The sequence below is a fragment of the Danio rerio genome, chromosome 18, assembly GCF_052040795.2.
Source record: "Danio rerio strain M-AB ecotype USA chromosome 18, GRCz13ab, whole genome shotgun sequence".
Taxonomy (NCBI): domain Eukaryota; kingdom Metazoa; phylum Chordata; class Actinopteri; order Cypriniformes; family Danionidae; genus Danio; species Danio rerio.
The window spans coordinates 7534155-7550318 of record NC_141038.1 but is presented as its reverse complement, the minus strand read 5'-3'; the positions used below and the strand labels follow the sequence as shown (position 1 = coordinate 7550318).

Below are 16164 nucleotides of genomic sequence, written 5' to 3'. Positions count from 1 at the left end.
AACAGGAAACGCGTATGAAAGAGAGAGAGAGAGCTTTGTCTGTGTGTGTGCTTGGTGCTGTGTGTGTGTTCATACAGACAGCTTGGCTGTCTGGACTGTATAGCTGGGTGATTTTCGGTTTTGTTCTCCCCCGCTCTTTAGCAGCGCGGCGGGCAGAAAACGGGGCGGGTCGGGCAGCGGGACAACAAATTCTTAATATAAGCGGGAGCGGTCGGGTTCGGGCTAAAACCTGGCGGGTGCGGGTGGGAGCGGGATTCAAAATTTAGTCCCGCGCAGATCTCTACCTTAAATCTTCAAATGTCAGCAAAATCATCTGCTTTGTCATCACTTTAGACATTACGCTTGTGGGAATCATTCAAACACTAGCTCTAAAGTGACAATGGTGAAGTAGCAACAGTTCCTGCTGTTCTGAAGTCAGCTGCAGATATGGCGGAAGAAATTAGTTCCTCTTACAAAAGAGTTTTTAGACTCTCCGTGTTTGATTTTCTTTTTTATATACACGATTATGCTGTCGAACTGTTGTATAAACGCAATATCACACTCGTAACAGTGCGATTGTTCTGTATATTGTCACTGGTGGCGTTGACACCAAGGCATGCCTCCCACCAGTACCGATACATAAATAAAATTAAAAGCATTTTGGTCATCTGGCCCACTAATAACCGTTTGAAATAATAGTGATTACATTTTTTGCTAAAATAATCACGATTATGATTTTTTTTCCCTAATTGAGCAGCTTTAACTGAAAGTGTGATGAATCTACATTTAGACTATGATGATGAATCAAGGGGCCAAAAAACCTCCAAAGAATCACAGATGAAGAACTGCGGAAATCAGCTGGATCTTGCAAAAGGAAATCTCTTAAACTTCAATCTGACATCCCTGCATATTGTTTGCAAAGAAAACAAACTCAGACATCTTCAGTTTTTGAGCGAAAGAACAAAAGGGCGGCAATATTAGAGGAGTTATCTGTATGAACAGAAATTCATGCATACCATCTTCATCTGTTCGTAGGTGTAGCATTGTAGTGTGGTTTACAGCGGATCCTGCACTCGTGGCTGGTGTGACGTTTATGATGTAGGGGAAATACTTCCTGAGCTTGGTGAAGAGGTAGATGGTGTCGGTGGTGGTTTTGGTGATGGTCATGTTGACTGTGCGGTTGATGGACGGGTGGGTGATGCCCGCCTCCTGCAGGCTCAGCTGGTAGTAAACTCTACCATTGGGCTCCAGAGGAGGATCCCAGCTGATCACCACCGCTGTGGAGCTGTAGATGGTGGCGGTGAGGTTGTGGACGGGACCACTCGGCACTACAGCAAGAGGAGGGTGTGGAAGAGAGACAGTTAATACATGTGGAGAATGAAACACTTTTGCTCTTCAGAATGGGGAACAAATCAACAACAGATGCTGTTTCAGTGTGCAAACAAAACAGGGAATGAGGTTTGATCCCCAATCTAAATCAAAACATAGCTTTGTGAGAACATTAGGGTTCATTAACAGAAAATGGCATATAACAATGTCATAACTATGATATATATACACAACCACACTCAAAGGCCACTTTATTAGGTACACCTGTTCAACTGCTCGTTAACGCAAATTTCTAATCAGCCAATCACATGGCAACAACTCAATGCATTTAGGCATGTAGACATGGACAAGACAATCTGCTGCAGTTCAAACTGAGCATCAGAATGGGGAAGAAAGGTGTTTTAAGTGACTTTCAACATGGTTGAACATGGTTGTCAGCTGCTCTAAGTATTTCAGAAACTGCTGATCTACTGGGATTTTCACGCACAACCATCTCTAGGGTTTTCAGAGAATGGTCTGAAATAGACAAAATATCCAGTAAGCGGCAGTTCTAAGTGCAAATGCCTTGTTGAATGCCGGAGGTCGGAGGAGAATGGTCAGACTGGTTCTAACTGATAGAAATAGAACAGTAACTTAAATAACCAGTCGATACAACCGATGTCTGCATAAGAGCATCTCTGAATGCACAACACCTCCAACCTTGAGGCGGATGGGCTACAGCAGCAGAAGACCACACCGGGTGCCACTCCTGTCAGCTAAGAACAGGAAACTGAGGCTACAATTCACACAGGCTCACCAAAATTAGAGAATAGAAGATTGGAAAAATGTTGCCTGGTCTGATGAGTCTCGATTTCTGCTGCAACATTCGGACAGTAGGGTCAGAATTTGGCGTCAACAACATGAAAGAATCCTGCCTTGTATCAACAGTTCAGGTTGCTGGTGGTGGTGTAATGGTGTGAGGGATATTTTCTTGGAGATTTAACTCGGGACTAGTAAGGTGTACCTAAAAAAATGGCTGGTGAGTGTATATGTATAGACTTAAACACATATGTAGTGTATACATTTTGTTTTTAAAAATTTGTATTAACAGAGGTTAATTAGTCGGATATTTAATTGAATAATTAATAGATGATATCTCAGATTTTTTTTTTTTAATAATTTTTTCGGTATTATATAGAAAATCAAATGATATATTACTTGATTAGGTAATGGCGACGCAGTCGGTGAATTGGGTAGGCTAAAATTGACTGTATTGTATAAGTGTGAATGGATGTTTCCCAGTGATGGGTTGCGGTTGGAAGGGCATCCGCTGCATAAAACTATGCTGGATAAGTTGGCGCTTCATTCCGCTGTGGCAGATTAATAAAGGGACTAAGCTGACAAGAAAATGAATGAACGAATGAGGATTAGGTAATGGAAAATTTGGGGAACGAGATTTAATTATCATTTATATTGAACTGTCAGATAAATTTTTTATGATTTAAAATTTTTTTTTCAATAAATTTTATGGTTAAAGCTTGACGTTTATAACATTTTTGTATATTATATAAAATAATATTATATTGTATTGCATTAGGTAATGACAGTTTTGGGGAATAAGACTTGGTGTAATTATCATTTACTTTAAACTAAGATTAATTTGCATCATATTTAATTTATTTAACGATTATCTAAGATTTTTAAAAATGCTAATTTTTATATAATCTAAAATTCTATTATATTTTATTTCAATAGGTAATGAACATTGTGGGGATCAGACTGAACTTAATTATAAAGAAAAAAAAAACATATATGACCATAAATGTCACATAATAATATCAAATTAAAAGCAGTGAACATAGCATGCCATCTTACAGCCAATATTAAGAAATATCACTTAAAAAGAAATACATAAACACACAAACAACACACATATACTGTATATTATTGTAAAGAATTACATAAATCAGCAAATCTGAGGAAATGAAAAGAATTGTAAATTATCTCCAGCACAGCATCTGCAAAATTCAGAGTCAAGATCACAGACAAAGAAAAGAAGGAAGAAGAAGAGAAACAGAATCAATTGTGTTGGTAGGAAAATTCTTCCTCAAGCATGTTCTGTGTCCCAGATTGTTTTGCTGCTGAAGCTGGGTGATTCTCCAAGAACTGCAAACCGATCAAACACAATCACTCACAGAGAAGCAAACAGGACGGTGACATTATTTATTGATATAGAACACATCCAAGATCTCAGACACCAGGGGAGAAAACCTTCATCAGTCTCAGAAGGTCACCTCTACACCGTTTTTCCCAAAATCACACTAAAACTTGTCACTATGACTCTTACATGAAACCTTGACATACAGATAATAAAATCAGTCAAGATATAGTGGAGATCAAAATTACAACAAACCTAACTTATAAAGGTCACTGCTTCTACTGTCGAAAGTAACCATAACAAGACTAAAAGAGCAGTTTTCAAGCATATTTCATAAGCTTCATGCATTTGTTTAATTTTGGATTGTTGAACTTGATGTCACACGTTAAGATTTGCCAATTAGAGATAAGATATGATTTTGTAAGATAGGATAAGAAACTCAAAAAAATAATAATTTGTATTCTTCCTTAATACAAATTAGACTCTAATTAGACTTAAATTAGTCCAACATCTCTACGATTCAGCCAATTATATTTTCAAGTTGGACAGAAGCATAAAGGCAGTCATAAGTCTTCATATTGTTTTATATACGCTGCTCAGCAACGTGAACACCTCCCAATGGTGTTAAAAATGTCACACCCTGTATTTAAAATGTATAATTGACCCAAAAAATGTAATTTCTGTCTTAATGTAATGATGTATTCGCAGATGCGAAATCACACATTTGTTTACCACCAAGAGGATGTGTGTGTGCCCACCAATGATGTCTACTTGAACAGAACCTGCGTAGGCTGTGACTAACAGGTAATAAAGTTGTAAATAATGTTCAGTTTGTTGCACAGAGTGATTGTTGGGAGCTGTGAGGACAGTTTGATTTGCATGTGTGTTTTCTCTCTCTCAAGTGATGACAGCCATGACATGAGTGCACTCGGCAGTAAATGTGAAACCGAAAGCGCGCACATCATTTATGACATATTATGACCCACATTTGATACGTTTTTTCTTTAATAAAGAACACAAAGTTTTGTGCATAAAAATAAATGTTTACGGGGTCAGTATAACTACTCTATCCTATATAATGTCCAATTTAATGCAAGATGGAATCTGATAATAATAAATGTCATAAGTCTCAAACATAGTAATTCAACTTCAGAATTGTGAATCGTTGTATTCTGATGTCGTCACTTTATTGGCATTAACGACCAGGACAAATTTAAAGTCTGTTCAAATCCACCATTCCAAGTCTATAAAATTTATTAATTTTTTTTAGCATTTTAACCAACAGTAGACCCACACATAGGCATGACATTATTATTGTTGTTTTACCATGTTTAAGAATTAATAATAATAATAGGCTACTCATATAATTTTTTTTTTACATCTACAGAATCGTGAGAAAAATGTGATCTTGATTTTAAGCAAAAAATAATAAATAAAAAATGGTGATTCTCATTTTAGCCAGAATCGTGCAGCCCTAATTTGAATTTGTGAAAAATCTTAATTGAACGTATCATAGCTTAAGCTAAAACCTAAGATAAAAACTATCTGTAATACGCCGCCTGACAACTTGTGTTTTCTTTAGTAATCTTATAGACTCTTAATAACTGACAGCCTAAATTTTTAATTTTCACTGACTTTTCTAACCTTTCTGATGAGACTGAATCTTTCCAACAGTGCTGAGATTCAATGTCACTTAGATAAACATTGAAAAAATGCAATGGCAGCCTTGAGTCCTGACCTTAACCTGACTGAAAATCTCTGAAAAAGTATTACTAACAAAGTTAGGGCTAAGAGCCCAGTAGTCAGAGAACTATGTGTCCTGTGGATGCAGATCTGTTTTAGTCATTCAGAGTCAAGTACACTTCCTACATATATTTCATCTTTCATTTTTGTTCATTCTACTGTAGAAAATCACTGCTGTTTTCTAATTTTGATCATTGTGCTTTACAAAAACAATGTTTTTTTTTTGTTTTGTTTTTTGTTTGCTAAAGTGCCTTTTGTAAAACTCTTCCATGATACAGACACCTAAAATTCACCAACCTGATTTCATTAACATCTGTGTTGATCCTGGAACAACATTCCAATCAGAATTAAGAAAAACGTTTACCGTTTCTGTTAAGGCTTACGGTGAGGTTTATGCACTTTGATTTTGGGAATAATTCGTTATGGTTGGGTTTTGGAGTAGAGAATAGGTATAATTACATTGTGAACAAAAACGATGCTCCAAAATCAACATGATGGTTAATCTAGGATCGCATCATATACTGTGTTTGGCAAAAACATGACATGCACTAAAATTCCTTTAAATTTCGTATGTTAAAAATTTAAGTATTTCTGAAAGAAATTAAATTTAAATTTGATTTATAATTTTCATTTCCACTATATTCACTTGCTAAACATCACAGGAGAACAATTTAGTACTCAATGTTACTTTTTATAGTTCAAGAGATGTTATGTGAAGCCTCTTGTATCAACTCACATGTTTCTCCAACAGTAGTTCCTTGGAGGACATAAAATAGGCCCTAAAATACGATTGTTTTTGCTTTGTTTACACTTTGTGTGCTTTTTTTGATGTGTGAGAGTTCATTTTGAGGTCTCTGATCTTTTCATTTTGGTACATATGAGCACAGTTTGAGAAATTGTTGAGATCTCTCTTAAATCTCATGTGACTTCTACTAGGATTATTTATTGATATTTCTTTAGTCACATTGACATATTCCCAAAGACAAATATATAACATGTTACATAACATACTCCTAAACAAGGCATTGCAGAAAAACACTGACAGCAATGCGCTGTTTTCTATTTTTCAACAAATCCTGTGAGAGGAAACGCAAGCTGGGATAGTCTAGAGACCAACAAATGAAAGGCTTTGAGATCAGATGCGCTCAGTCTCACAAGGAGGACTCAACAATCCCAGTTTGCAGCTTGGAGGAAGTTGTCTCCTTTCACAAGATATGCTGATGGTGTGCTCAGAGTTTCAGTGCGATTTTTTTTTTGGAGGTATAATCAGTTGGAAAAGTGGTGCAGAGCTGCGCTTCTCCCCTGAGTGAGTGAGGAGACTGACCGTCCTCTAAGGTGGTGAAGTTTAGAGAGGGACTGAACAATCCCCCATCACCAACAGAGGTGCTGGAACTCATCCATACACTGTAGTCCTGTCCCGCCTGCAGATCAGACAACAGCAGCTGGTGCTCTGAACCAGGAACCCTCTACAGAAACAGAGAGACAGCTTGTTCATCCCCTGTATGTCTGAACTGGCATTGCATAAGTTATCTTTACATTCACATATTACACACAAAAATACATTTAAATTAGAAATAAAGAAGATATTTTGTACAATTACTATTGTAAATCTAACAAAACTAATATTTAATTAGTAATATTTAGCGCTAAACACTTAATTTAGACAACTTTTCAATGTATTCTCAATATTGTGATTTTTTTAACCCTCAGATTGTAGATGTTCAAATAATTGTTTCTCTGCCAGATATTGTTCGGGCCTAACAAATCATTTTTGGTGGCCGTAAATTCAGTGCATCCTTAGTCACAATCATCCGTGATCTAGCAGTTGCAGATCACTGGAGAACAACAAATCTGCCACCAAACTGGACTTAATATCCTATTATGCACCTCACACACACACACCGGTTGCAGTTCTCTCCCTGATTGCACACACACAGCTGAAAACGAATCATAGACTGTTTATATTTACTATGTATTCACTTCTCCCACTCACACAGACACACATAGAGTCTTGTTGTATGTTTCCTGTAACATTTCTACGGGGTTTTCTTGCCTTGTTCTACCATGTTTTTTGTTTTCGTTTATGTTGTTTGTCTCCTGCACCGACCTTTTGCCTGTGACCATGGCTATGATTTCCCATCAGGAGGGGAACTTTAATGCTTTGTGGAAAACTTCCACTATAGGGATTTCATCAGAATCCAATCGTCTGAAAGAGTATAAAAACGGCCAATGAAATGCCAATGAGTTAGCAGCGTCAGCATGCACAGCTGGTGTCAATTACAATTAATCTTGTATAAAGACGCAGTTCGTGCCTCGCCAAGACCACCTTTACACTTTCAGAGCCTTTCACTAAGCTTCTGAGAGAGTCTTCAAGGGTTTTCTTCAGGTGAATCTTGACAGAGAGAGAAAATGAGTAAGCAGGTTGCTTCTCCTGGTCCAGAGTGTGCAAAGCGCAGCGGCAGTCGGTCGAGCTGGGTTTCTCCCTTGCCTGGCTTTCTTTGGGTCCAGTACTCCAGAGCTGTGATTTTTTCTAAAAGAGCAACACAGTTGTGCAGCATGTCTTTTTCAAGATGTCGCTCCAACTGTGCGTTTCTGGATACGGTGGTTTCCTGGCCCCGGATGATGGGCACGAGCACTGCGTTTCAAGTCTGGGCGCCTCCGCCCTCACCACCCTTGATGGCAGAGCAGCCAGGAGGTACGAGTCTATTCCCCAGATTGAGCATGCCATTGGTCTCCCTTCACTCACACTCCCAGCCCCTCCTCGGGAGCCTGGGTGTGAGGTGAGAATGAATCTCTCATCTCTTGCTCTTCCGCAGGATCCCAGCGCTCCCCGGTTGAGTCCTCCAACTTTGCGCTGCCCCACCGCTGGTACGTCAGGAATCGTGTCAATGATACCACTTGCCAGGACTCTGGCAGCCTGGTTAGCGCGGGCCAGCCCATCGCAATGGCTCACCAGGATCAGCCCTGCGTCCACCCCTGTTTTGCGAGAGGAGATTGCAGTCCTCCTGGCAAAGGATGCAATTGAGCCTCTAGCCGAGATGGAGAGCGGGTTTTACAGCTCGTACTTCCTCGTACCCAAAAAGAGTGGTGGGCTATGGCCAATCCTAGATCTACGTGTTTTGAACCGCTGTCTTCACAGGCTTCCGATTAGAATGCTTGTGCAGAAGCGTATCCTCCGGTGTGTTCGTCCTTAAAATTGGTTTGCAGCAATAGACCTGAACGTGTACTTCATTTCTCCATACTTCCAAGCCACTGTCAATTTCTGCGGTTTGCGTTCGAAGGTTGATCCTGGCAGTACAAGTCCTCCCCTTCGGGCTCTCTCTTTCTCCACAGGTTTTCACCAAACTCACGGAGGGTGCCCTAGTGCACCTTTGGCCCGATACTCAAATACTCAATTTTCTCAGCTGGCTAATAATAGCGCACTTGCGGGATCAATTGATTACGCACGGAGACAGAGTGCTTTGGCACCTCAACCTTTAGGGTCCTTAGGTCAACCAAAAAAAGAGCAAACTCGCCCATGTGTAGAGCATCTCTTTTCTCAGTTAGAGCTACACTCGATAACCATGACGGCACGCCTACACCGAAAGCACGCCCAGCTGATGCTGACCTGTCTGAGAGAGTTCGACAGAGAAACTGTGGTCCCACTGATATTATTTCAGAGGGTCCTGGAGCATATGGCATCCGCAGCCACTGTCTCGTCACTCGGTGAGATCATTTCAGCATTGGCTTCACGATCGGGTCCAAAGACAGGGCAGGGCATGCCTCTGGACAACCTCTGCATTTCTACAGGCCTGTGTGCTTCTAGAACAAGTGAGGCACGTGTGGTCCATAGATGGAGCGTGGAGGACTTAGGTGAAATACTCAAAATCAAGTGACTCGTACTCGAGGGCTAAAAAACCTGATCAGATCATCTCTAGTAAAATTAAACTAAACAAAAATATATAGAGTTGATTGATTACCAAGTACAAAAAATGCTTAGTATTACTTTATTAGCTTTAAGTTTTCTAAAATTGTATCGTTAAGTTGGAAAATATATTTATTTACTTCAACATTTGCTCATTTGCATACATTTCTAGCACAAAAATGTGAACATTGGTTAAAGCCAATGCTTTTTTTTTGCAAATGTGCTGTAGCTTTCAAGAACGTCAGAACAACAAAAGTAAATAATGTCTTTATTAACTCACATCTAGCCTATATTGTCATCACACAACCCTGCTTGCTAACAAGAAACAAAAAAAAGTGAAACAACAGACTGATGCACATCTGTGTGTGTGTGCATACCTCTGTGTACTCTGTATTATTGTCTGTGTAGTAGATGGTGTAGTACTGAATGATGCCGTTGGGTTCATTTGGGGGTCTCCAGCTGAGACGCACTGTACTGATGGTAAGGAGTGTGTATACTACATCCTGTGGAGGGTCAGAGGGGGCTGAAACACAGACAGAGAACGGTCAGTGTCCAGACTATGAGGGCAATGCTGCTTCGTCAGCTGTCTCACTGTCATTAAGAGCAGCATAACAACTTGACACTAAACTTTACAAGTGGTATAACTGAAATGACTTGAAATACGTTAAATATACAGTTCATAGTTTTGGTGATGGTAAGATAATATGTTTATTATGAAAGTGAAAGTCGTGACATGTGGCTAAGTATGGTGAGTCATTGCTGTAGTGCCTGGAGAAAATTAAGGATAGTCTTTTTGCAGATGAAGGCTGCATTTATTTGATAATAATTTATCATCACATTTTTCTATTCAACTATAACCTGATGCAAAGCTCAATTTTCAGTAACGTTACTCCAGTTCTGTCAAATGATGCTTTCAATAATCATTCTAATATGTTAATTAATGCTCAAATACAATTTATTATTGTTATCAATGCTTAAAGTTGCTTAAAAATGACATGTGCATAGTACGTCTCTAGAAACTGTGACTTTACAGCACATACTGTACTAGGCTGGCATATGTAATACAGTGTTTTTAGATGTTTTCCTAAATTCTTGTGAATGGGAATAATTTGAATTACTAACATTCTGTATATTGTCATGTAATGTGGTTTAGAGCAGATTGTGCGTTCACCTGATTCTATAGTACTGAATGTGATGTAAATCAGCAATCCTCCATCCCCGAGTCGAGTCCAGCTGCTCACAGAGGCGTTATACTGACCCGGTCCATCCACACTCACAACTACTGATGTTTCCGTCACATTGGCCACAAACTCAGTGCTCAGATTCCTAATAAAACACAAGCACATTTAATTACATTACAAGTATAGTCTCATTTTACAAAAAAAAAAAAAAAGATTTGAAATCATCTTTACTCACCACACTCTTACTATGTAGTATAAAATCTCAGAGTTGGCCTCCTCCGGGGCCTCCCAGGACAACTCTACCTCAGTATCTGACAATTTCCTGGCAATTAGGAATTTTGGAGGAGAACTGGGTACTGTTTGGGAAAAACAACTATTATACACTCACAACTGTGGGGAAAAACTTTAACAACCGTAAGGGAATGTGCAGCATCTGTCCATTCTGACAGCTGATAATGGAAAGAGCGTCCAACCAAAGACAAAGAAAAGCACCCATTTTGCCTGTAAGACGATTGAACATGCTGGAAATATCACAATTTAGTCATAACATGTTCTGTGGAATAAATAAAAATAAAGGTAAATTAAACAAATCCATTTTCACCAAAAATGCTGTAAAAGAGAAATGTTAACAAGAAGCAGCCTGATCCCGAGTTCACCTTGATAAAGAAGAGTGTTAAACATTATGAAGCCAGATTTTTACAGCAGACACTCACCGTCCTCCAGTGTGGTGATGTTGAGGATCTCGCTGGTGTGGTTGCCCATGCCCACCTGTGTGGCTGCCTGGACGCTGATGCGGTAGTGTGCATATTTTCGCAGGTTGGACAGGACGATGTATGGCATGTGTGTGGTTTGGTTCAGGCTGTGTGTGGCGTTCCAGTATTCCACATTATAGAAGAGGATGACACCGTTTGCGAGGAGTGGAGGAGACCAGGACACGTTCACTGAGCTGGAGCCGATGCTCTCATAGGTCAGATCATAAGGGGGACTGCCAGGCACTGAAATAAACAATAAAACGGCATGTTGGGAGAAATGATGTCAAAATATATTCAATTTAATTCAAGTTTATTTTTATAGAGCTTTTCACAATAATTATTGTTTCACATCAGCTTTTCAAGAGGTGCACATTATTGTATTACAATCAAAATCAGAAAGGGTAAAGTTATTAGTTACCGTAATTTTATAAGTTACTAACAACTTTAACTAATTAACTAGTAATTAAAACCTTTAAACAGTTAAGGTTGTCATACACTATATTAGGTACACCTGTTCAACTGCTTGTTAACGCAAATTTCTAATCAGCCAATCACATGGCAGCAACTCAATGCATTTAGGCATGTAAACATGATCAGGAAAATCTGCTGCAGTTCAAACTGAGCATCAGAATGAGGAAGAAAGGTGATTTAAGTGACTTTGAACGTGGCATGGTTGTTGGTTTCAGACTGGGCTGGTCTGAGTATTACAGAAACTGCTGATCTACTGGGATTTTCATGCACAACCATCTCAAGAGTTTACAGAGAATGGTCAGAAAAAGAGAAAATATCCAGTGAGCGGCAGTTCTTTGGGCGCAAATGCCTTGTTGATGCCAGAGGTCAGAGGAAAAGGCCAAACTGGTTCCAGCTGATAAATAGCGAACAGTAACTCAAACAACCACTTATTATTATTTCCTGTTATATGTTCTTCTTCTAGAGAAAGTCTTATTTCTTTTAGTTTGGCTAGAATAAAAGCGGTTTTGAATTTTTTAAAATAATGTTTAAAATCAATATTATAGCCGTAGATTATAACGTAGATTTTTTTTTTCTTTTGGCAACAGAACAAAACATTGCTGACTACATGGTTAGTTGATTGCTGTTTAATCTAGTTATGCCTTTAAATTGCTCTTTTAAGTTAACTTACTAGTAATATAAATATACTAGCAAAAATAACTACAGTAAAATATTGTAAAAACTAGTCCAAAAATAATAACTAGTTAAATAGTATTTTTTGTCATCATGGCAAAACAAACTGGGCCTTTATTGGTCATGTTATTCAACAACATGAATTAAATCTAACTTCTGTCATGAACGCTGAATTAGCACGGTAGTGAATATGTATGTGGCAATGCTGACGTATTTGGTCTTGATGGTATAGATCTGCTATATACTCCTGCTGCTTTGATTATTATGGCAGAGCCGAGACCTGCTACTGCCAGTATATACACAGACATGCCGTCTGGGAATATAACATGCTGCTGCTGCGGCAAACATAATATATATGTAACCCCCGTAGTAGACACAGGTGGAGCTGGGGTGAAGGAGAGTCTATGAAAACATGCTGCAGCTGGACAGTATAAAATAACGCGGATCATTTAAACTGATGAGGAGCAAGCTCATTGGCTGCTGAGGTGACAGCAACCAATCTCCTGCACAACGTAGTTAATGACGCTGGAACAGATGAGCTATCAGCCTGCGTGCGCATAGAGTTTCAAGGCAGAAATTTCACAAACAAAATTTGAAGATCGTAGCACAATATGCTGAACCTGAATAGCAAACTACTAGGCCGTGCCCCCTGATTTTGGCCTTTGATTTTTATTACCAACATAAACAGTAAAACAATGACCTAAGCTAGGGTGTAATGTAAGTTGAAATGGCAGAGGAGAGTACATGATGAGGAAATGAGGTCAACCGATGATGAATCGCCCAAATAAGCACCATGGCTCAGTATTTTTGAGCTTGTAGGAAGTCTTATGAATGACGATGCTTTCAGACATCACTGTTTGCTGTCTATAATATTTTATTTCTTTTTTCTTAAACTCTCTTGCTCAGCAAGGCTGCATTCATTTCATAAATAATGCATAGCAAAAGTGGAATACTGTGAAAAATTAATAAAATATTAAATAACTGTCTTTACGGTTACATCCGCTCTTTGTAATCAATGAATCCACAGTAGGATAAAGGGAAAAGTTCTTACTGTTGTGGTCTGAAACTTCATTAGAAATAAAGTGAATCAAATCTCTAACAAAGGTTGGACTAGAAAAAAAAAAGATGTTTTTAAAGTGTTTTTACTGTATCTTTATTGTTTAGTAAAGTAATTCCTCTTGCTGCGCAAAACATATGCTGGAATAGTTGGTGGTTCATTCCGCTGTGCCGATCCCTGATGAGTAAAGGAATTCTTCTTGATCCCAGCTTGTGTATATTGCACATTTGGCCATTGAACTTTAATATGACCAAACATGAAAGATTGCTGCTCATTTTATGTTTACTGGAAGCTTAGCATGTAATTGCGTGTTCTTGGAAAAAACAGGACAGTCCTGGTGTATGTCAGTGGATAAAGGGGATGACCTCTTGTCTTGCCTTAGAAAAGATCACCTATTTTGGTCTATTTGGAAAGTATTCTATGGCTTTTAGAAGAATCGAGATGGTGGCTCTATGTTTAACTAATGGACATTGAAATATATGAGACAAATATGTTACTGCTGTATTACTTATTATTAATATCAGTATTTAATTTTTTATTCAAAGTGTATTCAATTATTTTGAGTTCATAAACTATTTTTAAATTTTTTTGCTAAACTGAAAATTATATTGTATGACAATGTTTAAAATAAAAATTGTTGTAAGAAAATTATTTTTGTTTAGTTTCAGCCAATGACTGTAAAAAATATGGACGACGCGACAGCCCTTTTTCCCATTGAACGCCTTGAGGGCAAAACGCCTGCTTGACGGGCACAAACTGTCGCAAAAGACTGCTGAAATTGGAGACTTGACATGCGCAGAAGGACTGTCTGATGGAGCCAGAGGAGGAGCAGCGAAAATGAGCGGAGTCGAGCTTCCAATCAAACGCTTTATGTAAAATCAACCACGCCCCCCGAACTTCTCAGCATCTGTTTGCTGTCATATCAACACAAATGGATGTAATAACGTTAACAAATATGAGGGTTTTATATATTCAATCGCGCCAGCTCCGGACCGCAGCGTATAACCTACTCGCGGCGTCGCGGGCTGATTCCGGCTCGCATGCGGCATCGCCGGCTCGCTCGGCCGCCGCATCTGGCTCGATTGACTCGGGCTGGAATCGGGTAGTGAGTCCAGGCATCCGGAGTAGGTCCAGCAGAGGTAGTCAGTCTGAGCTCTAAGGGATAAGTCTCCGGCAGGCGAGAATCAAGCCGGAACTGTGTTTTGCTATCTGGGTGGTTAGGCGTGTATCAGCAAACTAATAAAGCCCGAAAAAAGCCCTGAACTTAGCGAATAAACAGTGTTCCACCAGGATCATGTATGTCAGAAACTATAGTTTACTGCTGAACTAATTTTGTCATGGTAAAATAACACATAAATCGAATAATAACATTTCAGTCTTCTGCCGAAGCTCAGACGCCGCGCTTTGAGAAACTGTCAATCACAGCTGTCAATCACGATGACACGCCCAGCATTAAATTACTGCTAAAAACAAACTGTTTACAAAAATGAAGATCTGCACCTATTTCAGCACAATAATTAGTGCCTTAATCGACCAGAACCATCTTTCGGGACATTTTATTGCAAGTGTAATAATTTTTTTTATTTGGGCTCAAGTCTCCTTCATTAACACGGAGGAGGCGGGCTTTATGACTTGTACTGCAGCCAGCCCCCAGGGGGCGATCTAACAGCCGAGACCTTCACTCAAACGCAGGCTTGCGGCACACTTGGTTTCAGCATAGACCTGCACTTGTCTCTGGTCAGTTGGCGACTTTATATCTATGTTCCCTTCTTCAAAGATCAAAAAGTCACTTTGTCCTACGTTCAAGCCAAATTTATCAGTTGTCTGTTCACTGGGTTTGAACTGAAATAGGGAAGCTTTTAGTCATGGCGCCCCCTCATCCTGGAATACTCTTCAGTCTAATCTTAAAATGCCTGAGCTCATGACAGTTAAATCATTGCGCTCTATCCTTTATAACAAACAACAACAGTCCAATATTTTGTAATGTGGTATAGCTGGATAACCAAACTGTATTTTAAATTATATTTATTTTTTATAATTTTTTTTTTTTTAGAAGTTGTGCGCTTCAGACCTCTTGGTCAGGTCACCCTTGTAACTGAGATCTTGGTCTCAATGGGTTTTTTTTTACCTGGCTAAATAAAGAAACATATACAGCACACAAATATGGGCGGGTCTACACAGGCAGTGATACAGAAGCAGGTGATGAAGTCCTCCCATAGATATTTACATTAGATGTCGGCTACCCTGTTGTTGTCTATTGGAAGGAATGCACCACCATTTTAGTACAGGGTAGTGCTCCTTTGAAATGAATGCAGGACAAAGGTGCAGTGGAGGACTGGCCATCCAGAGCCGTATATATATAAAGATATATACATATATCCAGTGGTGCATTTAGGCCTGAGCACTATGGGCGACCACCCAGGGCGGCATCTTGCTGGAGGCAGCATAGGGAGAAAAAAAAAATAAAGGTGGCCTAGTAAGCTTTGAGATACGATTTACTTTAAGAAAGTGCTTTAATTTAGTGGTAACCCCGAATAAAGGCGTAAGGGGCCATTATTTGGTATCTTTTGCATGCGCAAGTTTGTTGTTCTTTCTCACGCGCAGCTCCTGCTGTTGTTTACATACACATTTACATGCGGGTGATCGTTGGTGTGGGGAATGGGGTTGTGAATGCGGATGAAAGTGAAGTGGGAGGGGGGGTGATCGCGGAAGAAGTGAATTGGAAGTGGGGGTTGAGGGGGGGTTATCGGTGATGTAAGTGAAGGGGGGTTGGGGTGAAGAGGGGTATGTGGTTGTGATTGCGGATGAAAGTGAAGAGGGGGGGATATCGCAGATGAAAGTGAGTAGCGGAGGGGTGGGGGGTTGTATGGGTGATCGCGGATGAAACTGAATAGGGGGCTCATTGCGGATGAAAGTGAACATTGGGGTGGGGGGGTTGG

General features: G+C 39.5%; 1 protein-coding gene across 5 annotated transcripts in view; it reads right to left on the bottom strand.

The window, feature by feature from the left end:
- The window catches only part of ptprq (protein tyrosine phosphatase receptor type Q), a 134028-nt gene that overhangs the window by 39438 nt on the left and 78426 nt on the right, over positions 1 to 16164 (bottom strand). For 3 of the 5 annotated variants that reach the window (XM_087292747.1, XM_087292749.1, XM_087292750.1), the window contains 2 exons: positions 10987 to 11268; positions 996 to 1307 (listed from right to left, as the gene is read on the bottom strand). In XM_087292747.1, the coding sequence (XP_087148873.1) occupies positions 996 to 1307; positions 10987 to 11268 (594 nt within the window). Of the gene's footprint in view, positions 1 to 995; positions 1308 to 6512; positions 6655 to 9469; positions 9616 to 10263; positions 10419 to 10508; positions 10630 to 10986; positions 11269 to 16164 lie in introns of all 5 variants that reach the window. The other 2 variants (XM_087292746.1, XM_087292748.1) reach the window with 1 other exon arrangement.